Source organism: Malaclemys terrapin, chromosome 7 (assembly GCF_027887155.1).
Source record: "Malaclemys terrapin pileata isolate rMalTer1 chromosome 7, rMalTer1.hap1, whole genome shotgun sequence".
In the NCBI taxonomy this organism is placed as follows: Eukaryota; Metazoa; Chordata; order Testudines; family Emydidae; genus Malaclemys; species Malaclemys terrapin.
In genome coordinates, this window is record NC_071511.1 from 71,089,486 (window position 1) to 71,114,006 (window position 24,521).

General features: G+C 40.7%; 1 protein-coding gene across 2 annotated transcripts in view; it reads right to left on the bottom strand.

The window, feature by feature from the left end:
- Positions 1–14,866, bottom strand: part of LOC128840687 (rap1 GTPase-GDP dissociation stimulator 1-like) — a 57,277-nt gene extending 42,411 nt beyond the window's left edge. For both annotated transcript variants that reach the window (XM_054034987.1, XM_054034986.1), the window contains exon 1: positions 14,602–14,866. In XM_054034987.1, coding sequence (XP_053890962.1) covers positions 14,602–14,605 — 4 coding nt within the window. In that variant the 5' untranslated portion in view covers positions 14,606–14,866. The remainder of the gene's footprint in view (positions 1–14,601) is intronic.
- Positions 14,867–24,521: the final 9,655 nt, after the last annotated feature.

Below are 24,521 nucleotides of genomic sequence, written 5' to 3' on the forward strand. Positions count from 1 at the left end.
GAACACTGAGGGGGGACATAAGTCTTCAAGTACATAAAAGGTTGTTTCAAGGAAGAGGGTAAAAAATTCTCATTAACTTCTGAGATAGGACAAGAAGCACTGGACTTAAATTGCAGCAAGGGAGGTTTAGGTTGGACATTAGGAAAAACTTCCTAACTGTCAGGGTGATTCAGCATTGAAACAAATGGCTATGGATGTCCCTTCCAGTCCTACACTTCTATGAATTAGTTTCCCTTTTAACCAGTTTCTTATCTGCACTTTTAATTCTCGTATTATTCCCCATCTTCTCCAATTTAACTAATAAATTCCCATGTGGAAATATATCAAATGCCTTACTGAAATCCAGGTAGATAGGAAATACAGTAGCTCCAATCTAAAAAAAAAAACAGTTATCTTATTAACAAAAGTGATCATGTTGGTCTGGCACCTTTTGTACAATGTTGTATTTTATCTCCGTTACCATTTACCTCTATGTCCTTAACTACTTTCGCTTTCAACATTTCTTCCAAGACTTTGAATACAACTGAGGTCAAACTAACAGGCCTGTAGTTTCCTGGATCACTTTTTTCCTTTCTTAAAAATAGGTACTATATTAGAAATTCTTCCATTTAGGGTCTGACCCATAACCTTTACAGATTAATTAAAAATCCTTGCTATTGGGCTTGCAATTTCATGTGCCAGTTCATTTAATATTCTTGGATGGAGATTATCCAGGCCCCCTGATTTGGACCCATTAAGCTGTTTGAGTTTGACTTCCACTTCAGATGTGGTAATTTGTACTTCCATATCCTCATTTCCATTGGACACCCTGCCACTAGCCCTAAGCTCCTCATTACCCTTATTAAAAACTGATGCAAAGCATTCATTTAGGTGTTGGGCCATGCCTAGATTATCTTTAGTCTCCACCCTATCCTCAGTGCTTAGGGTCCCACTCATTCTTTCCTTGTATTTATAGGACTATAGAACCTTTTAAATTTCAGTTTTTAATTTCCTTTGCAAGGTCCAACTCTGGCTTTTGGCAGATCTCACTTTATCCCTACACTTTCTGATCTCCAAGAGGTGGCTTTCCTTGCTGATCCTTCGTAGCTTACAAGGAATGGAAGATTTCTGCTTTCTCTTAAGAGCCTATTTGAGATGCTTGCTCATCCAGTTTGGTCTGCAACCTTTTCCTGTGATTCTCTCCCCCTGCTTGGGATGCAGGCTTCAGATAGTTTCTGCAACTTGGAATTCCTTTATTTCAAAGCTTTCTGCACATTCATATCCTTGAGTTCTTCAGTCCAGTCCACTTCCCTAACTAATTCCCTCAATTTTTTTAAAGTTTGCTTTAAAAAAAAAAAATCAAGGACCTTCATTGCAGATCTATTTTTTGTTTATCCTTTCATTTAGTTTAAACTGAATTAGCTCATGATCACCCTAACCAAGGCTGTTCTCTGCAGTCAGTTTGTCTGAGGTCCTTTTACTTATCAATACTAAATCTAAAATGGCGTCATGGCTTGGTGGATATTTGTTGAAGAAATCTTTCATCTGTCACATCCAGGAATATCTGGACTACCATTATTAGTAGCACTTGTCTTCCAATTTATAGCTGGGACATTAATCTCCCACAATCCCCAATATTATTCATTCAATAAAATATTAAAGAGATCTCTATCCATACCCAAATTGGATCTTGGGGGATCAGTAGGCAACACCAAGCACTATCCAAGTAGAGCTTCTGTAACCTTTCTTCCCCCAAATGATTGGCAAACAGATTCCATTTTATCCAGTCCATCACTTCTAATTTCTTTAGTCTACCTCATCATTAATATACAATGCTACTCCACCACCTTTACCTTTATTTCTGTCTTTCCTGAACAATACATTCCCTTCAATACCTGTGCTCCAGTAATAACTACTGTTCCGCCATGTTTGCTATCCCTATAGTAGTATCTGGTTTCACTTTCTGCATCAGTAATTCTAGTTCCTCCATTTTGTTACTCGAGTCTCCTTGCATTGGTGTACAGACATCTAAGTTGTTTGTGCTTGGCTTCACCTGGATTCCTTGCCCGATTTGGTACAGTCATTCCACTGCCAGTGTTGCTTGCCTGATTGTTAGTATCATTGGTGCTAGTGCTATCTTTCCTCTTGACATCAATTCTCCTACCTTCTGTTCCTCTCTCCATTGCTATCATCTCTTATTTTATTTTCCTTCCCCTCAACATGAGACTCAGGCATGGAGATTGGTGAAGATGGTTGCAAGAAACTTGTGCAAATTCCTAGTTTAAAGCTCTTTTAATCAGTTGTGCTACCTCCATCCCAAAAGTCTATTTCCCTCTGTATTCAGGTGGAGTCCATCCCATGAGAACAGACGTCTGCTGTGAATGCTTTCTAGTGGTCTAACATCACAAAGCCCTCCTTATAGCACCATTGCCTGAGCCGTCTGTTGATCATCATCATCTTGTCTAACCTTCATTCTCCTCCTCTAGGGACAGGTAGATTCCCATTGAAGATCACCTCAGCCTCTATTTCTTTAAGTGTCTTTCCCAGCTTCGCATAGTCTCCCTTGATGTAATACAGGAGAATGTAGCAGTATCATTTGTTCCCACATGAAGGAACATCAGTGGACTCTTTCCAGCTTCCATTAGGGTCCTCTTCAGCCTCAGGTCCACATCCTGTATCTTAGCTCCTGGCAAACAGCACTCCTTTCTTTCTCTGGCTCTGCTCTGATGACAGGCCTTAATAGGGAGTCCCCAGTCATGTAAACCTGCCTCTTCCTGGTGTTGGTGCGATTCTCAGCCTTCCCCAGTCTGTTCTTTTTGGCTGCAAGCCATCCTGTCTTTTGTTCTCATTTGCAATCTTCTGTGAGTCATCCTCTATCTCCATTGATTTCCTCCTCTTCTTGTAGGACTAGCTGCTCTTCTCTTCTTCCTTGCCCCCCCACCTTCTGTTACTGCCTGCTGTGCCTCTTGTTCATTTTCCAGCTCAGCAAACGTGTTCCTGAGCTCTCTCCTTCACTAGCCAGGCCTTTCCTCTGGCTAGTTCTCATGGTCAGATGCTTCCATTGGCCACTTTCATTATCCAGTAGTCTCCCCTCACAGTTCTCCAGTCCAGCTTGCATCTGCACATTTTGAGTTTTCCATTCAACCACTTCTTGCCATGCCTCCATCATCTGCTCAAATTCCTTCAAAACTCAACCATAGTTTCTACCTACATCTCCAAGCCTCAGATCTTCTCTTCCATCAGATCTATCAGGCAGCATTTCATACAAATGAAGCACTTTTCAGGTACCTGCTCAAAGATAATGTACATGCCACAGCTTCCACATCTGATAATCTTCATTGTCTCTTCCGTTCCTTGGGTCACTACTGTGACGTTGCACTCTATGATTTTATGAAAATATGCTAATAAGTGTGAATATAATGTAACTGGAATATGCTTCATGCAAAAGGTCTCTTGTAAGGTATCATTACAAAGCTTATAATCTACTGAGCGTGTTCATCCTATTTGTATGAATGTATCATTCTTGTATCTGAAACTAGAAGTATAAAATATAACATCCTATTGTAATTATGCAAAGTGTGGGCCATTAATGATGGTTTAGAATCTTGATGGCTCCCATCAACTAGGACAATTGACTGTAGAAGGCTATGTTTACTTGCAAGCCTTCCTGTGAGTCAGGTTGGGAAGAATGAAGGCTTGGGGTCTCATAGGACATGTGACCATGTCACCTGGTACTGGAATCAATCTTTAACCTGGTGCTTTTCCATTCAGAAGGAAGGGTGGGGACCCAGAGAGAGAAAAGATTCCCACCTTGTGCCAAAGCCATATAAGGGTGGAACAGAACAAAGGAGGCTGCAGTCATGAGAAATCCCCTAGCTACCACCTGAGCTGGAACAAGGATTGTGCCAGGGGAAAAGATTGGGCCCAGACTAGGAAGGAGTCTAGTCTGTGACAGCTTATTGGAACATCTCTGAAGTGAGATTTACCTGTATTTAGTTTCCTACTGTATTAGGCTAAGACTTGCATTTTTTTGTTTTATTTTGCTTGGTAATTTACTTTGTTCTGTCTGTTACTATTTGGAACCACTTAAATCCTATGTGCTATACTTAATAAAATCACTTTTTGCTTATTAACCCAGAGCAAGTAATTAATACCTGGTGTAGCAAACAGCTGTGCATCTCTCTCTATCAGTGTTATAGAGGACGAACAATTTAGAGTTTACCCTGTATAAGCTTTATACAGAGTAAAAAGGATTTATTTGGGATTTGGAACCCACTGGGAATTGGGTATCTGAGTGCTGGAGACAGGAGAACTTCTTAGGCTGTTTTCAGTTAAGTCTGCAGCTTTTGGGGGCCGTGGTTCAGACTGTGTTTGCGGCAGGCTAGTGTATCTGGCTCAACAAGATAGAGTACTGAAGAGAAAATGGGCTCAGAGGTAGTCTCAACACATCAGGTGGCAGTCCCCAGGGACTTTCTGTGACCCAACCCATCACAACTACCATTGCTGTCTATGTAGCAGTCATAGCCTTCCCTCCTAAATGCCTATCAAAGAGAAAAAGAAGACACACACAAAACACTACACACTCCCTCCTGCAAACTCCCCTTAGAAACTCCCACTAAAACTCCCCTGCTTCCAGCTCTGTTTGCTGGCTCCTATGCCATTGGTTGGCTGCTTGTCTGCCTTTAAAGGCTCCCTAATCAGGGCTCTCCTGTGATCAAATGCTCTGCTTCTCTGTCAGCATGCTGCCCTCTACCAGCACGTTCCCCCCCCCCCCCCACACACACACACTCAAGAGCTCTCACTGGCCGTTTGGGCTATGAGAATTTTATGCTTTGGTATTTTATAGTAATTGTGCTATTAAAAAGGCCGGATTCCCAAAAGGATTTCTTTGATCAATCTCTTTCTGTTCAATGTTCCTTATTTATCCTGAGTAACACACTGTAGGCATTGATCTGTATTGGAGAGGTTTTATAGTTAAAAGACCTATTGTGATTTTGTCTTTTGTCACTTAGTTTTCCCAGAAACCACATGCAAAGGGCAACATAGACATAACCAGTGTCAAAGCAAAGCAACTTGTGAATTTATAGCATTGCTTAGTGGTTCAAACACAGCAAGAACTGCTGGAATAGGGAAGTCGATAAGAAGAACCATTTCTTCTGACTTGCTGTAAGAACTTAGTGAAGCGGTCTCTCTCTGTAGGGCTATGCACATGAAAGTAACAGGAATATATATTTATTTTTTTTAAAAAGGGGATTTCATTTGAGTTAAGTGATTCCAGAATGCAGCTTTAAGAAATGTCACATGAGCAACCCTGACTGTTGTGCAGTCTTTAGGTTAGGTTTCTTAAAATGTAGCTAACAGGCAGGGTTATAAATGCTGATAAAAATATTGAGGCAGATTGGGGTCAGAGTGAGTTATCTGGTACCTCCTATGATTCTCCCTTTTAAAGATTCCCAACCCCATAAGACAATCTGTTTCATCTCTGATCATGGCAATGATATCTTAGCTGTACTAAGAAATTCCAAAATAAATCTCTAATATTTGAAAGTGAAAAGGCAGAAAACCATATCAATGCAAAGGAGGTGATTTTAAAAATAGCATGCAATAGAATCAACATTATCCTGGGCTATTCATGTAGACTGGTAGAGTGGTAATTAAAAATCCAGGTGCTTTGTTATTCCTTTAGGGACTAGATCAGTCAAATAACACCGTATGCACAATGACACTTGTAGTCCTTGAAAATATTCCATCTGGTTAAAATCCATTGTGTTATGGAATTAAAATAACCACTATAAGGAAGAGAATAAAATGTGGTATATTAAAAGCTACATTCAAGAAAGATTGACTTGCAGAAGAAAACTTTTAAAACAGATATTTGAAAAAGCAAATGCTCCTTTTTACATGCTGCTATCCATCTCCCCCTCTTCTCCCCCCCCCCCCCCCGCACCACCAAATTGTTTACTACTTACTAGAGCTTTATTTGAGTGTAATCAGTGTAGGACTGATCAGACTCATCTTCCTTTGTTTGATCCTGAAGGGGAGTCATGTGGCAGAACCCCCCCCCACACACACACACACTCACAGCCCTTTCATTGAGAGCAGATCACAATGGCACAAATACAGGTTATGACTTAAGCTGTCTGGTAAAAGGAAGTTCCACATCACAATCAAAGGTTGACATTGCAGAATTTCCGGCAAAACAGGGCAATCTGTTTCGGTGCCTAGGCTAGGGTGACCAGATAGCAAGGGTGAAAAATCAGGACAGGGGGTGGGGGGTAATAGGCACCTATATAAGAAAAAGCTTCAAATATCGGGACTGTCCCTATAAAATCAGGACATCTGGTCACCCTAGCCTAGGCTACTAGGGAGCTGGCAGAAAAGCAGGCTGGTGAGGCAGCCCACCTGGCTTCTGTCAAAGGTTTGATGGAATCAGCACATTCCTACACCATGTTTCAGTCCAAACAACATTTATCAACAGAAATCTGTTCAGTCAGTTCTAGTTGTGACTGAGCTGGGGGCAGGGTGTGTGAAATGGGCTATAGGGCTATGAGGGAGCAAGCTGATTAACCATGCCCCTGGATGGGTCATCTGCAGGGACTGGACCTCTGATGTCTGGGTGTGAAAGCATGAGCCTGTGACTAAGCCAAAGGGTCACAACTATCAACTCAGGTGCAGTAGCAGGCTCACACCTCTATGTGGTATAACCAGTAGAACAGGTACAAGGAGCTACACTGTGTTAGTGTGTGTTATGTGGTGTTTTGCGATCGTCTGAGTGGCAGCGGCAGCAGCTGCACTGCAAGGAACACAGGAAAAATAGTGATGGCTGGTAGATTAATAAATTTGAATGTCAGACATGACCATTATGATCACAGCATCTAGCATCCTGCATAACAAAGGCCATAGAGTTAAACCAAGTGGTTCCTGCATCAAGCCCATAGGTTCAGTCTTAGCTGTAATGTTTCTTTTAGAAAGGCATCCAAATCTTGCTTTAAAGACTTCAGTTGAGAGAGAATCCACCACATCACTAAGTAACTTGTTCCAGTGGTTATTACCCTCATCAAAATATGTGCCTAATTTCTAGTCTGAATTAGTCTAGCTTTAGCTTCCATCCAATGATCTCTCAAGTTCTAGCAGGAGAAACACAGAACCTAGTTCTTAAATGTTGGGAGATAGAGAAGGAAATGGTTTAATGAATCCTTTATTTGCCTTTTTTAATGTGGCAGATCTTCAGCTGATGTACATCAGCATAGCCCCATTCATTTCAATGGACTACCCCAATTTATGTCAGCCAAGGATCCACTCTATCTGTCTAGTTTTTTTTTTTAAACTGGTCTTCCCCCGCCCCCCCCAGCAATTTTATACACCTAAACTAAACCCTTAATCTGCTAATCTTTAATTTTTGAGAAGAGTTTTCTAAAACTGGGAATATAAATGCTCTCTAGTTAATCTAAAGAGCATACTGTATAGTAGATGGGAGCATATGCTCATGCTATGCTAGGAGTTCTGCTTCAGGTTAAGAAAGCACATGGTAAGTTCATAATGCTGGAAAAATAGCTGTAGGGTCTTTCTATGGGCACAGTCAAAAACAATTTGACAAGTCTTGTTTTAGTCTCCTATATATCTTCAAAAGCCATGCCGCTCATTATAAGCTTTTGTTTTCTCATAGCACTTTTCCTCTTCAACTCTCATGAGTTACTCTACAATAACAAACCTGCCTGCATACTCAGTGGAAGAAATGCAAGGCTCCAGTCCTCCTTCCCTAGGAGAAAGATCAGGTATTTATTTGGTAATGAAACAGAGGGATAAAAATCAGATATGAACAAATATTGGTGATTGGCATGTGTGCATGTGGAACTAACTAACTAAAACATGAGGCCAAATAGTCCAACCTTACACATGAGAAATAATGTATTACCCTGTGAACAGTCTAATTGAAATAAAGGGTGGCAGAATTTGCTCCATTGACTTCAGTGAGACTCTACTTGTGGCATATGGTGCTACAAAATATGCATAAAGGTATTAGGAGCTAGCCTTTAGTAAATTATTGATTATATTCCATCTTTGCAAAAGCATGACAATGTCTCAGGATTGGCTGATTTATGTTGTTTCCAGTATAAGTATCTTATCTTGGAGCATAAAATACAGTACAGAAGGAACAGATTTGCCATCTCTTCAGACTTTTAAACTCGTAACTGGAAAATTGTCTCAAGTCAGATAAACCATTATCTCTGTTTCTGTGAAAAGCCACTTATATCCATGTTAGCCTATATGTCTTGTGCCGTCGTTGCACTCAAGGGTGACTAGAATTCTAAACCAGTATCAGCAGATTAAAAAGCACGTTGGAAGGGATTTAAAGCTAGTATCCAAAATTCTACAGGGAAATAACTGTTAATTTCTCACCAGACCTTCCTTTTCTGTAGTTTCTCTGGACAGTGTTGTAAGTTACTCATACCTTGTCTGTAGCCATAAAGAATTTGCAAATAGAAGTACATTTTCAGGATTATACCAAGCAAGCAAATTCTTGCTACTCCCTGCATTACCCATATTAAGAAATAGATGTGGGAGAAGGTTATTTGTTTTTTTCTGAAGAGTGACTATTGTTTTTCAGTGTGGAAGGCATTTAAAAGAATGACTGTGCTCTCCCTTTCACTCGTATAAACATGGAGGCTAGTAAACTTTTAAAAAATGCTTTGAAAAAAAAGTACAATAAATTGTGCTGTCTTGGAGAGAGGAATCCCTAATTTGCAGCCTTGTGGCCAAATGAGCCCTGCAAGGTTTTGGGTATGACTGCATGACCGGTGTATATGTGCATGGGATGAAAGATGAATCTAGGATACTTTTCCACTCACCAGATCCTCTGCCTGACTGGGGCTGCTCTAAATTACTCCAGCTAGAGCAGTCCCCTACAGACCAATCTGTTCGCTGGGAATCGCTAGGACACACTGAGTTCTCTTTGAATCCTCCCACCTTTGGCTCACCCAGGATCACTTCCTCCCTCCCCCCAACCTCCCAAGGCAGCAGGTGACTACAGAGGACTTAGCTAAGGAATTGGAACCAGGATGCCAGCCCTAAAATGTTGCATCTCTTGCTCTCTGCCTGTAATTGTATGGGGAGGTCCAAGCAGACTAACTGCAGTTTTTATTTGCTGGTGAATTCAAACAACAAGCAACTTCTGACAATCTGTCAAGCACTTAACTTCTGATATTTAAATGAGGTTTGGCCATTGGGTGTTTGGAAAGTTGCAAAGATGACTGGTAGGGTCACAAAATTTGACCCCTCTATACCGAATAGTTAAAAAAAAGCCACTGAACATTTTTTCCCCCCAAACCTGAGCTATTTAGAAATGCTTAAAGTCTAATGGCCCAAAGGCCTGCAGAGTCTAAATGTTCTTTTAAACATCTCTCACTTGTTGAGAACTAAAATATAGGAAACCCCTCTATTTCTTTAGGGTCCACAAAAATAGTTCTGCATTTTGCATCCGTCCTGGACAGCTGTGAGCCACCCAACCTTCTCCCTAAAGAAACTCCTCTGACTACAGTACAGTACAAAACTGAACTTTCCTGTAGTTTTTAACTCAGATTCAGATCCAAATCCAGATCTAAACTTTGTGACCCAGACCTCCCTGTTCAGTGGATTTATCTGAACATTTAGTGTCAGTGCCCAAAACCCTGAGGGAGTTAATTTTGAGACTCGGGCCCCTCTCTGTACTTGAGATAATCTGTGATGGATGATGGTACTGTCCTTCTCAGAGTGTCTTTTGACTCAATAATGCACTGTATTGGCATTGCACATCAACTCAACTTCCTGCCCTGCTGACTGATACATGTGAAGAGAAAAAACAAGAAAGGACTAACAATTAAAATGACTGAAAATGCTTTTGCCTGCTAGGACAGGTTTTTGGGTTTCTCTTACAAAATTAAAAGGCCTCTAAATAGGGAGAAAAACTACATTCCTTACACTTTCCTCAGGTCAAGGTGGTTTCCCTTTTTATGTGAACAAAGCTGATCAGATAATTGGGGGTTGGAGGATGGAGTGGCAAAGGTTCTGCTTTGACACATACCCTTCCTCAATGCTCTGATATGGCATCATTCACCTTTCCTTTTGTTTGAGTGTTTGGACAAGGTCCAATTCTGTATGTCTTACTGACGGGGCCTCCAAAAACTGACAGTAAACAAGTTGTCTATTGGTAAACTGATGATAGGATAGGATAAACTACTAGCCTTTCTTCATCTGATTTCTCTAGCTTTTAGAGCTTGGAGACAGAATAATATGAATCTCTACAAAAGGGCTGTCTTGGAGCTCATACAATACTGTGAGAAATGCAACTGTCTGGCCTTTTTTGTTTCTACAGGATATTGGGTATTTTCTGTCTACATTTTTTTTTTCTTTTTTTTTTTAAATCATAAACACACAGGCATTTTTTTTTAAATTGAAGTGACTCAAGAATGATAAAATAGTTTAGGTAGAATATGATACTTCAGGTATGCAAAATATTTTTTATTTCAGTTAACAGGTCAAACAAGGAGAATCTCTCCAATACTCCTAACATTGCCAGAAATGCAGCTCTTACAGTGAAATACCCTCCCTTCTCAGATGTGGGCTACCTCTTCTGACAGTAGTGGGTATTTACTCATAGTACTGTGTTACATTTTAAATTACTTGTGTGGGTCCCTGTGACACTTTCCTCAGGGAGCCCAGAACCATAAGCCATTGTGTTACCTGTCTGCCTCCGCTAGAAAGCTTTGCTGGAGCTTAAGCTGTGTGACAGCTCCGTGCCACACCAGTCCGTCTGTCTCACCAGCAAACTCCTTAAGATTCTGCCAGTCTAAACCTTGCCTTGTAGCTAACATTCAGTGAATCCCAAGTTCCCCAGAGGCATCTATCTCTCTGCAGTGTCCAGTCCCTCTCACTGTGACACTCACAGAAAATTAACCAAGTCTGCTGCCTCTAAAGAGACAATGCACACACCAGCTTGTGGGCCCTCACCTAAACGTTTTACTTTAATACTCAGCACAGAGATAGTTTATAGTAAAACTAAGCACAAGTTTATTTTAAAAGGACAGATTTAAGTAATACTAAGTGATACTTAGCAAGAGAAAGAGACAGGTATGGTTACAAACAAACCAAAAATAACATGCTTTCTAGGGTCTAAAACTTAACTTCAGCAAGCCACAATCTTTGCCTAAGCACCTTTCTCACTTACATCAAGTCATCAGCATCTCCAGCCCCTCAGCTAGGAAGATCCACTTCTCCCAGACTCAAAGAGAGCTGTCCCCCAAGAGACAGATAGAGTCCCTTTTCTTCCCTTTTCATAGCTCTTCATCCTCAGCTCAATTTGCTTTCTCGATTTGGCTTGATCACTTTATCTACCTTAGGTACAAATGTACTATTTTCCTTTGCTTGTAATGAAGCCATGCTGTTTTTCTTAGCCACCCATTAGCTTGATCCATGCAGACAGGTAATGCTATATTCCTTTGTCTGGGGCAGGCTTGTTTATCAGTTGCCTCCATAACCTATTTCCAGCATAACTCTTTATACATAACTTGTATATATAATCACAAAATGATACTCATGACCAGCATGTCACCAGTTTGCTTACGATACCTTACAAGGCACTGTTTGGCTAAATATTCTGATAAGAGAGTGCAGGGTGTTCCCTTTGCCAGTTGGCATAAAGGGACACTTAGGGACACAGTCCCTTTCCTGTATTATACTATTATAATCAGACACGTTTCCGAAACAGTTGTGTTTCTGACTGCTGTAAAAGAGTTGTCATATAATCACACTCATTTCCATGGTGGACAAAGGGATTCTGGTCTGTATGTGGTTTGTAAAGTATTTTGAGATCCATCTATACGAGAACCATGCTGCTAAATTCTACTTTTATTTACACCAATGTAAAGTCGGAGTAACTATGAATAAGCATCCACTATAGACAGAATTGACAGTCCACTTTTTGACACGTGAGGATATTTTATTGTAATAGCTGCATTTCTGGGTAGGTCCAGGGTACCAGGAAGATGCTGTCTTTGTTCAAATGACTGGAGTTTCTTCAGCTTTACATCAGTGATAACCAGGAGAAGGATTTGACCCAACATATTTTCAATAATAGTGATTGGAACTATTCTGCCTTTGCTCTTCTAGCAAAGCACTGAAATCAATGGGACTGCCCACCTGGTTAAAGTTAGGCACATGCTTATGATTTTGCTGGACTGAGTCCTGGATGAATGGATTATTATGTATTATTAAATGGTCTAGATAAATATAGAACACGTATTTTAGATATTAGGGTATCTAAGCAGAAGAGTGTTAATGCAACATAAAAGTGTCGTAAAAACAGTGTTTTTACAATACCCATTCACTATTGAGTAAACCACAGGAACTATATTTAAAGAAGATGAAGATAACTTTGATTAGCACAGAAAAAAATAAGAGTCTGTCAGTGAAAGTCTTTCAAGTTCTATCAGTGAATGTGATGAAAGAAAGATAACCCAGTTTAAAAAATAAATCACATGATGACCAGCAGATTGAGAGGCTGCTGGGCCTGGGACCTTGACAAGTTTTAGTTACACGAGACTTAGGGCTTGTCTACATGGGGACATTTAGGACAACTAAGGTGAATCGACTAAAAGGTGTTAAGTCAATGAGAACAATTTAAAGCACATTAACCCCCCTATATGTGGATGCTGTCACTCAGGAGTAAAGTGGCCTAAATTTGTTAGTCTCTACGGTGCCACAAGTACTCATTCTTTTTGCTGATACAGACTAACATGGCTACCACTCTGAAACCTAAATTCCCTGTAACTTAATCTGGCCCTAGGTCCTGCAAGGTGCTGAGCATCCTCATTCAATAGGAATTGAGGATGCTCAGGGTCACTCAAAACCATGCAGGTTCGAATCCAACTGGCCAGATTCTCAGTTGCCTTAAATCAGTATAACTTTATTGACTTCAGGGGAGCTGACATTCCCTCAGGCACAGGCAACAACAAGCTTTGTTGACTCCAATCTATTAAGCACATCTGACACCCTCCCCCCAATCTCTGAAAAAATCTTGACCCAAAGGCAGCAGCTATGGGATTTCCCTGTGGGATTGGTGTGTTAATGTAATGCTGTTGAAGAAGTAAACAGTATATGGTCAGATACTGTGGAATCTGAGAGCCACACATGTAAAGAATTGCCAGCATCATCTAGATTAGATTGCAATAGTTCTGAAAAAAATGAGTATTAAACTGTTTCAAAAGAATGAATGTTTCTTTCAAAAAATGAAAGGTTCACAAATCCATACCAGAAGTAGGGTGTTATTTTCCATTTGCTATTCTGCTATTCGAAGTTTTGTTAATCTAACCAGGGACCAGAAACAATGTCATGTGACCTATTGCACACTGTGATTAGTAATTACAAAAGAGGAGAAGTGAACAATTTGCAAGCAACACATAATATGCAGTTTATTCTTTTGAAATATTCACTGAATACAGAAAATGGGACTAATTGATGAAGAATGCATAAATAAAAAAAAGCTCTAATTCAACCATCTCTAGCATTTACCCTTTAGGCTAGAACCAAGTGCAAAGAAGCTTGTATTATACTGGTTTACCCTATATAGGATATTTATTATTAATTATTATTATCATTATTATTATTATTTTATTATATCTGGCTCTTAGGCTGTTTAATTGTATTTTAATGTGTGTGTGCAATGCTTTGAATGCTACAGGGGAAGAAGAGCTTATAGTTTATTTTTAAATTACTTTGTTTTATTATTTATATTTATTAAGGTAATTGTTCTCAACAGCAGCTCAGTTGTCATAATCCATTTAGGGACAGCTTCTTTCACATTTACTCATGTTGACTCTGAGTTTAGTCCCAGTGATGTCATTAGGTCTAATTGAAAAGTAAATTACTATAATGTGATTTAGGGTGACAGAATCTGGCCCTTAATATTTGATTAGCGCTTGCTGGTATTTTTTAGTGATCATTAGAAGAGCAGAATTTAAATCTCAAATATATTTTAACTCTACTATAAATGTGACCCCTTTCACAAAGCTGGACAGTTCAAAGTTAGGCTTTACCCTCCTCCTTTTCCTAGCCAGTTGCTGAGACCTGTTGACCCACACTTAAAACCAGACTATTTAAATTCAGCACTTCCCTCTCGTGGCACTTGACAACACATATCTAGATCCATTAATATACAAGCTACTTTGCTTGATGTATCTTGTTCTGTGCATCCAATGGGCAATGAAGCAGTTAACCTCCCTCCTCAAACTGCTATGCTGTATTTTATTTTGTTCTTACAAATTGGTGTGACTTGGTAAATCCGTATGAAATTTATGCCTTCTTGCAGCTTGTTAATATTCAAATAGACCTTATTGTTTGCATTCTTTTGGGACTGGTTTTATTCCAAGAATGTTTGATATGTGACACAAAAGATTTCAGGTCACTTTAGTAATGCATGTACTGGAATATCAACCTTCCATAATTAAATAATCCCAAGGCAATCTTACATATATATATATATATATATATATAATCCCAAACATTTTTGCAATTCCTGTGTGAAGAAGAAAATTAAACATCATGTATTAAATATCATTTCTATCTATATTTAGCATAAGCTTCACTCACCCATAAAAAACACAGATCTTCAAACTGGAAACAATAAAGAATAGCCAATCTGTAGCGTGAAGCTCTGTCCTTTACAGCTTCCAAGCTGTGGATAAGAAGAATATTTTATAGCTGTCAGGCAGACAAGCAGCCCACAGCTCTTTCTCTCTCTCTCCCGTCTTTTTCTATGACCCTGATCTTCGAATGCATCTAATACTCCCTAATTACTTAATCCCCCACCACTGCTTGTGTTTCCAGTTCTTAGATGTCATTAACAGAAATGGAAACACAGTAATTACTATGCCAGCAGAGAACCTTTAGGAACTTAAAATAATTTCTGTTGAATCTGCCTCTGCTCTCATTTAGGGGTGTGACAGTTGAGCTAAATAAGGGCCAAGTTTTAAAAAAAGCCCAGATCCCATTTGGCACCTTAGCACTCTGGCAGTTTTAAAAAGTGCTCAGCACCCAGAAGTTACTCAGTGTTGAGCATTCTTGAAAATCTGGTCTGTGTACAGGGACGGCTCTATGTATTTTGCCGCCCCAAGCACGGCAGTCAGGTGGCTTTCGGCGGCATGCCTGCGGGAGGTCCGCTGGTCATGCGCCTTCAGAGTACCCGCCGCCGAATTTCTGCCGAAACCGCGGGACCGGCGGACTCCCGCAGGCATGCCGCCGAAGGCAGCCTGACTACCGTCCTCACGGTGACCGGCAGGCGGCCCCCCCACAGCTTGCCGCCCCAGGCACGCGCTTGGAGCCCGGATTCCTGGAGTCGTCCCTGTCTGTGTATTTAGAGCCATTGTGTGCTGTGCTCTTTCAAAAGCCTGGTCCTAAGCATTTGAACTCAGTTGAACATAGTTTACTCTTCATATACATTCTACAAAAAGATGTATATTTTTTTCATAAACATCTTGTCAAAACATGAAACGGCCCTGTCCAAACTGTATTTTTTTGCTAGAACATTTTCTGAAATGTTTTGCAATTAAAAGACAAAATGTTGCTATTTTTCAATTAATAGTTTCAAAAATTCACTTTTTTCCCTGCATTTTTCAACCAGCCCTACTTTATTTTGCGAGGCAAGAATCTAACAGCTGAACAAATGAAGTGAAATTTGGCTCACTGGGGACAGTTGTAACCAGGTACAAACCCTGAGCTGTGGCTTAGTATGCGTTTAAGGGGAAAACTGTATGTTAACACTCTAAAGATTATACCAGAAAGTAGATTGAACTGCCATGTGTGGTACCACCTGGCAGGCATTAAATGTTAGTGTTGGTTATAGTAGCACAATGCTCAATTACGTTTGTTACCGATATTTAAGGCTGCAAGTCTGTCACAGAGGTCATGGAAGTCATGGATTCTGTGACTTTCCAGGACCTCTGTGACTTCTGCAGCTGACCCCAGTGCTGCCTGAGCAGCTGGGCGGGCCTGGAGCCAGCTGCACAGACCAGCTGATTGGGTGCCCCTGAGCAGTAGCAGCACCCAGGCCCCCAGAGGAGCAGCAGAGGCACCCAGGGGCCCCCCCAGAGTACCTAAGATTTAGTCATGGGTATTTATAGTACAAGTCATGGACAGGTCACAGCTGTGAATTTTAGTTTATTGCCTGTGACCTGTCCATGACTGACTAAATCTTAGCCTTACTGATACTTTATGTTGACTCATGGTGCTAGGACCACTGAGTTGTTTATTGTATTTAAATCACTCGATCCTACAGACAATGGGTATTATTTTAACCAGCTTCAAGCTTGGAAATCCAGTAAAGGAACAGGAAGTCTGGACTTGTTAAAGAGTGTTTATTGATAAGTTTAAAAAAAGGTTCTCCACTCCACATGGGCCAGGAGGGCAAGCTGACTGGTAAATGGATATTTTTTCAGTCACAATGGGATGTTTATGAAGTTGTAAGTGTACTGGAAAATAAAGGTCCTAAGCTCCATTACATCCAATAATGGGTAAAGCTGCTTACATATTTATCAGCATGTCATGCTGGCAGACGCAGAAAAAACAGCATGTTCCATAGGCATCAATGTACTGGAGAAATGTTTCCAAGCACTCAGAATATTATAGATATGCATGACGTATTAAAAGAGACTGAGAACAGTCAGTGCTGTAGATGAGTATGTCACAAAATGCAGAGAGCCTGCTGCCATGTGCAAATGTGGAAGTGTGCATAATGATTGATACATAACTGCATGGTGCTGGGCATCAAAGATCTGGATATTGGGTCTAGGATGCTGACAAAATCCAAACTAGAATTGCCACATGCTGCAAACATGTGCAGAGGTAGTAGAATTTCAGAATAAATGCAAGTGAGAGGGATAAATACTGGCATTTCACAGACAGACACAATAAACTACATAGGCCAAAGAGTGACAAAATTCAAGTGCAAAACCAGCACAGAGGCACAGTCCAATACAGAGAGTCACAATACAGGTGGTGGTTTTATAGCATTGAGCATGCCAGTAGTATCCAGCCTACATAGGGGCCTCATCCAACATCCAGTGGAAATCTTGCCATGGATTTCAATGAGCATTGGGTCAGGCCCAGAGATATCTTTAGAAAGTAAGAATAGTTTTTCTTTGCAAAAGGTTGCACACAACAAGAACAGCAAAATAAAGTATATGGTTATATGGCTGTAGCAAAGGGGAAAGTACATCTGATGATCTTATCTTCAGTATCACACCAACATGCAGTGAATATCAATGTGACAAAGAGGTTCATAGAACTGCACAAAGCACTCAAGCAGCCAGGTCTGGAAATCCTGTGCCAAATTAACTGTGGTTCTATGTGCAAACAAATCAGCTACAAAGATTACTGCAAAATAAGACAGGATGGGAATCCAGATTGCCAGAACATAGCCAATCTAAAATTATATTACAACTCTAATATTGCTCTCTATAGCCACACACTGAATTGGACATACTGCATAATAAGTATATAATAGTAGCACCTAACTCCCCCAAAGGAGATTGGGGCCCCATTGTGCTAGGGGCTGAACAGACATAGTGAGAAACAGTCCCTGCTCTTGAAAAGCTTACACCCTAAATTGCCAAGACAGACAAAGGATGGGAGAGGAAACAGAAGCACAGAGGTGAAGTGAATTGGACATGTAATTGCTAGAAATATCTATACAATATAATATTGTGCACTCAATGCATATTAATATGTGGTGTGACTAACATATTGATAATGTGATTGATGTATATCACCCCCGCATAAATTGGTCAACAAATGCATTTGGAACTTTCTAAAGGGAGAAAAAAGTGATGCATTCTATTATGATTGTAAGTAAAATAGCCTCATTTCAGACAAAATTGGACACCTGTTTTGATACGAAAAGGGAAAACTAGGAAACAAAAAGAATGTTACCAAAGGCCTCCTCTACACTGGGTAGCATACAGTACCTCCTTTGAAGGATATCAGATTTCTTCTTCTTCTTTGAATACCTTTGAAAAGGACACTCTAATTTGTTCATGGCTCCAATAGATGCAATTATTTGGGGGGCAATTGAATATTTTAGGACTAGAAACCATCACTTGCAAAGCATGCCGTTTCCATAACTGAGTTTAAAATAAATCTAAGTAAAACAGAAGGGAAAGCGGAGGCGTTAGAACAGAGGGTGAGAATGGTAGAGGCTAGAAGCAGGGTTCAGGATCATGCTTTAACACACTTACTTACAAGGGAATTTGAGTTAAGATGTGATGCTCTAGAAAACTAGAGGTGAAATCCTGGCCCCACTGAAGTCAATGGTAAAATTCCCATTGACTTCAGTCAGGGTTAGAATTTCACCCTGAAGGATTTTATAGGACCCAGTTGTGTCTGAAAAGCACCGCAGTGTGCTGGAGGTGGTGCAGAGATGTACTACCCCATGTGGAGCTCTGGGAGAGATTGTGCGTCTGATATGCACAATCCTCCCACACCTCCACAGGACACAGGAAAGCAAGCATACTGCATTAGCCCTTAGAACATTCTCTAAGGAAATTACTTATTAATAAATGACTTTCTGCCTGCAACTGGCAATCAGTTTATCTCCTGAAGCATGAAAATGAAGAGTCTAGATTAATGCTCATAATGTGCTTAGAGATCCTTTTCAGAAACAGGCTGTATAAATGAAATGATCACTATTACTTAAAACTATCTATAACTAGGGATGCTATTCATTTGTGTAAATAACTCACAAAAGCACATACAGTAATATAAGGAGCCCATCGTGGGCTTGTCTACATGAGACTCTTGCACTGGTTGAACTAAAGCTGTTATTCTAAACTGATCTGATGCAAAAGAGTGTACAAACATTCTTATTTCAGTTTAAGAGGGGCTTCTTTTGGTTTAACTAAAGTCAATTAGTCATGAATGCTAAATCAAAATAAGCCATCTTAAACTGAAATAAGAGGGTACAAAGGTGTTTGCTTTGGTTTAAATAAATCTCTTTACAAAATGATTTATGGCAAACAGTTATGATTTTCTAATGTAAATAACAAGACTATTCATCTACTGAAGGTGATGTCCTAAACTACAAGTCTTATCTACAGTTTAGAAGTACATTATTATATTTTTTTTAAACCATGCACTATAGTAAACAATCTTCTGGGCCAAATCCAGGAATTTTTACTCTGGCAAATCTCCTATTTGTAAGTGTATAGTACTTATCTTTCTCTGGAACAATGTTTTCCTGTAGTGTGCAGTAGATCATTTTGAGCAATATGGTTCTCGTATATTCCATTTTTTTTTCTTTGTAAACGGCAGCTTTCTGCACAAAGCACCACACTGGATTTGGTTTATGGTTTTCTTTTGTACCTGTTTATGTCCTGATCCAGCATAGCACTTAAACCCATGTGTAACTTTAAGCAAGTGAGTAATCCCATTGACTTTAATATGTCAGGAATCAGGGCATGCAGCACAGCCAGTCTGGAAGCAGGGCATTTTGCACAGCGAGTCAGTCTCCAGGCCACCTTACAAGCAAATCTGGCCTGTAATAGGCTGCCTGATTGACTCTTCTAATCAGGGGCTTTAGCCAATAGAGAGAATCTTAAGCCCAACCATAGCAGCAGTGCAGCAGCTACTCAAAGCATTTGCCCATGGCTGTAATGGTGCATGTGCCTGCTTGCTCCCAGCCCTGCTCCAGCCTTGTTTAAGTCCTCTAGAGCCCTGCCCCCACCTTGCCTCATTCCAGGTAACCTGGTCCTAAGCTTGAGCTCCGAGTCCTGATTTCTGCTCTAACCACTGGGCATGATGTGCCCCAGTCCCAGTCACTGACACAATGAGACCAAGCATGTACTTTGTATAAACTGGATTGGAACCTTAGAGAACATCTCTAAGCAAAATGTCCCTTGTGGGAATCAAATTGCTCAAATAATAAGTTCATGGATATCCCATGAGAAAAGTAAGGGCTGACTTCTTATTCTTTGTAACCTTTTGTTAGTCTGATGGAGAGGAAATTCATTAATCAAGGAAGTGTTGAGAATGTACTACAAATAAAAACATGCCAACTAGAGACACGGGGTAAAAATTCTTTCTGCTGCCTGATTTCTCTCCCCTTTCTAATCCTCCCTTCCACCCCCTCCCCCGCCAAAGATCCATTTTCTGTGGGTCTGAGCCATGTGGAAACTTCTACTTACATTAAAAAAAGAAAAGAAAAATACAGCTAGGCAGGTCTCATAGTTTGGCATTCCAAACCCTTGAAGCTATGCTGCTGTGTGGCACTGGATTGGCACTGGATTCTATTCCTGCCTCTGCCACTCACCTGCTGTGTGACCTCCAGCAAGTTACTTCACCTCTTTTGTTTCCATGTTCCTCTACTTTATCTTGCCTATTTAGAATTTAAGATGTTAGCAGCAAGGTCTGTCTCTTGCTAAGTATTTCTACAGTGCCTAGCACATTTGGGTCTTGATCTCAACTGTACTACTACTACTACTGGATAATGATTGTCAAGTGCCCTTGCTTTCTGACGGTTTGTCTTTCCTCAGTTTCCCTTACTGCAATGCTTTAACTAGCACAGTTTATGTCCTGTTTAGTTTTTGTGTGAATTTAGTGTGCTGCTGCTATAATAAAAATATATATGCACTGATTTTTATGCTCTTTAGTACAGAATAAAAGTGCCTGGCTACAATGGAAAAGCACCACATACCCCTTTCCAGTCAGCCTGCTATCTTACTTCCACAACTTAAAAAAGAACTATTATCCTCTCTTTTCCTCCCCTCATGCTTTTTATGAGCTGACGGAGAAATTTATAAGGTGCTTATCTGCAGTTCTAAGATGACAAGCAAAGGCCTGGAGGAGCTGAAGTTATGCTTTTTGGGGCCAATAAGAAACTCCCTTTCTGAGAAGATGCAGATGAAGAAGACTCACCATGCTGCTAAGAAAGAGAGTACTCCTGGAGGGCGAACAAGTGACTAACAGAAATATGCATAATAGCGTGTGATCCGGGTTGAATTTAGCTCTAGTTAGGAAGTTTGTACATAAGGATTCAAGCCAGTGGTATCTGTGTTATGCTACCGTTTTTCTTTTCCTGCATGAATCATTTTCACAAGGCCCACATGCTAACATTTCTCAGACTTGTCAAAACATTATTCTTAGCCTCCTTTGATTGGGGCTGCGGCAGTGTCACTGGAGGAGCTCAGTGCGGCTTTCTCAAAGCCATAAGCATCATTAGTCTCAGCATGCTGGCCAAATTCCTGTGCAATACAGGGACTACATTGCTCTTGCTATGGATTTGGACAATTATTCTTCCCTTCCCTAAAACCTTGTTGAGTAGTGCTGATGGGGCAGAATGGCTGCTCTGATTCTAGCCCTCATGAGGCTGCATTCCAGCACTAGGGAAAGGGATCATTAAAGTAGAGACACAAGATCACTCACGCCCTATTAATCCCAGGTGAAATTCCCATTGACTTCAATAGGGTTTTTGTTTTTCGTGCAAAGGCCATACATATATGGACCTCAAGCTGTAAAGTAGTTTGTGACAATGAAAGAGACTATATAATTCTAAGGTGATGTGAGCCTGTACTGGGTTTTATCATACATTCTCTGGCGGTTTCTTAAAGTAGCCGAGAATATATTGCCTTCAAGCTTATTCTAAGAATATTCACTACATGGATTCTATTCGCAGCTGTGCTTCTGACTTGCTGTGTGGCTTTGGAAAACCTTGGGAGCCTCTCTGTATTTCAGTGTATCCAACTTTAAAATTGGGACACTACTTGCCTACCTCAGTGGAGCATTGTGAGGCCTACCTGATTAGTATCCGTTGAGCAGTTTGAAGCCCTCAGATGCTATAGAAGTCCAAAGTACAGAATTGTGATGAACTGGGAAAATGAGTGTATTCTGCACAGCCCTGCTATATACTGAACGGAATAAGAGCTGCTCATCTATGTCATATGCCTTGTATTGCTAACAGCTAATGGAGATTCTCCTTTACTTGAAGTAGCAGAGCACTTTGTTATGGAGCAGAAAGATCAGATTTCTCTTCCCTACTGCCACTATAAAATTTTGAATGTCATAATGTGCAGCACACAGACAGCTGTGAAGTGCTAGATTACCATGGATCTGTTACAGTATTTTATTTATTACTTAAAGCAAGAGGGAGAATCCTTTCCACCATTGGTCCCGAGCTTTGTGGAGTGGGGAGACATCACTCCTGACAAATCTACGGTCTCCAAACCTTTTTTACATAAGTGGATGCTTCCCAGAAAACTCCCCAAGAGAAACTTCTTGAAGTTTTCTACCTTCCTTCCTTCCTTCCTTCCTTCCTTCCTTATTTATTATTTGTATTACTATAGCACAGGGGTGGGCAAACTAGGGCCTGGGGTCCGTATCCGGCGCTTCAGACATTTTAATCTGGCTCTCGAGATCTGGCCAGGGAGCGGGGTCTGGGGCTTGGCCTGCTCTGGTGCTCCAGCTGGGGAGCGGGGTTGGGGGCCTGCCCTGCTCCACATGTGCCGTGGCTCTGTGTGGCTCCTGGAAGCAGCAGCATGTCCCCACTCCGGCTCCTAAGTGTAGGGGCAGCCAGGGGGCTCTGCATGCTGCCCTTGCCCCAAGTGCTGCTCCCACTGCTCCCATTGACTGGGAACCATGGCCAATGGGAGCTGCAGGGGTGGCTCCTGTGGACAGGGTAATGCGCAGAGCCACCTGGCCACACCTCCATGTAGGAGACGGGCACATGCCACTGCTTCTGGGAGCTTCTTGAAGTAAGCGCCACCCCCAGATGGTGCCGTCCCCCTCTCCCACACCCCAAACCCATTTTGTGAGCATTCATGGCCCCCCATACAATTTACATACCCAAATGTGGCCCTTGGGCTAAAAAGTTTGCCCACCCCTGTCAAAAGCAATACATCTCCATGTACTGTGTTGGCTTTGACAACATTTAATTTAATCAAATGTATCAACTAGCTCTAATATCATTCCTGTGTGGAGCAGCACGTAATACACAGAAAATAAGATCATTCTGCTTCTTACAATTAGTGCACTTATCACTCAGGGGAAAGGTTTAGAAAAGAGAGTCAGATTCAATTGTTTGCAATTAATCTCATTCACGTTCTAACATTCCAAACTCTTGAACGTTAGATGCAATTTATTAGTGTTACTTGAAAAGTACTAGTGAGAAATTGTCTTATATGTAATTTATTATGTACATTTAAAAAATCTCTTGTCTCTGTTTCCCCCCGACTTCTTTTGTGTGCACCATTCGTGTTCTTTAATGGAGATCAACAGGGTTTTTTCACTACCAAGGTTACATTTTGGTGACATCTCCTGTTCTTCAGCCCCCTATCAATTCGGTGGCTTTCCATCTTTGCTTTTATTGCATGTTGTATCATTCACCTTTGATTGTTAATATTGAGGGCCCCAGGGACTAATGCAATGCCCATTTGAAATAAATGGAGAATCCCATTGACTTCAATGGCTTTTGGATTAGGACCCAATTGCTGGTTGGCTGCCCCTCATAGGGGGAAAACAGGTGGAGTTTGCGGCTGAGCCAGGTCCAAAGTGGCTAAGGTAGGGCTGCAGTCCCTGATATTAAGAAGTGCCATAGATGGTGGGTGAGGATCCAAACTGACACATAAAGGAGCTCCTTAAGTGTAGATAGATGCCCCATGGTTCAGTACTCCTTGTTAGATGAAGTAGTATTCCGTCTTGGTTAAGAAAAAAGAAATATATATATATATATATATATAATGTAAAATTCAGTTTTAATTTGTATATATATATAGCGTAGGCGATGCTGTTCTGTACCACAAAAGAATCAAATTACTGCTTTTTAGTGGAAAATTTTAGTTGCATTCTGATTGCAATATTCTAAACCTGGGTGAGGATTAAAAATTCACATGAATACCCATTTGCTCTTTCTTGGAAAGAACACTCATGAAAAGGTAGATGATACCTGAACCTCAGATTTCTAAAGGGTCGTGCAATGTGTTTCACAGTCAGAAGAAAGATTTATTATTCCTGCCACATTTGACACACCTTGATCTCAATTTGCAAAGCCATAATACTGTAGGAACTTTACCTGCCCTTCGTCTCTCCCTCTCCACCCCTGAAAAAAATATGCAGTGCAGATGCAGGTAACTGTCAATGCTCAATAGAATGGGGCTTTTTTCTGAGCTCTCTTATGGGCCTTATTAATCATGATCCATCCTTAGATTTCTGTAGAAATATTTGACTTAATGAGGACTGATATCTTTGCACCTTATTCCTGGACAAACACATCTTGTCTATCAGTGTGCAGCCTGCAAGTAGAGATTAGCTTTCTAGTAAAACATGTCTTAACACAATCTGTTCAAGAGCCCCCTTCTCCTCATCTGTTTTTGTGCCAGAGGATGAAGCGAAGTTCGTTCTGAGTTTTATGTGCTAAGGAGAAGGGCACTCTGTTTCTATGCCAAGCAGACTGAGCTAATGGCAGAAGATCACATAAATACCAAGCGCCTTAATGAATTTCAACTCAAATAGTAACTGTACACTTCCAT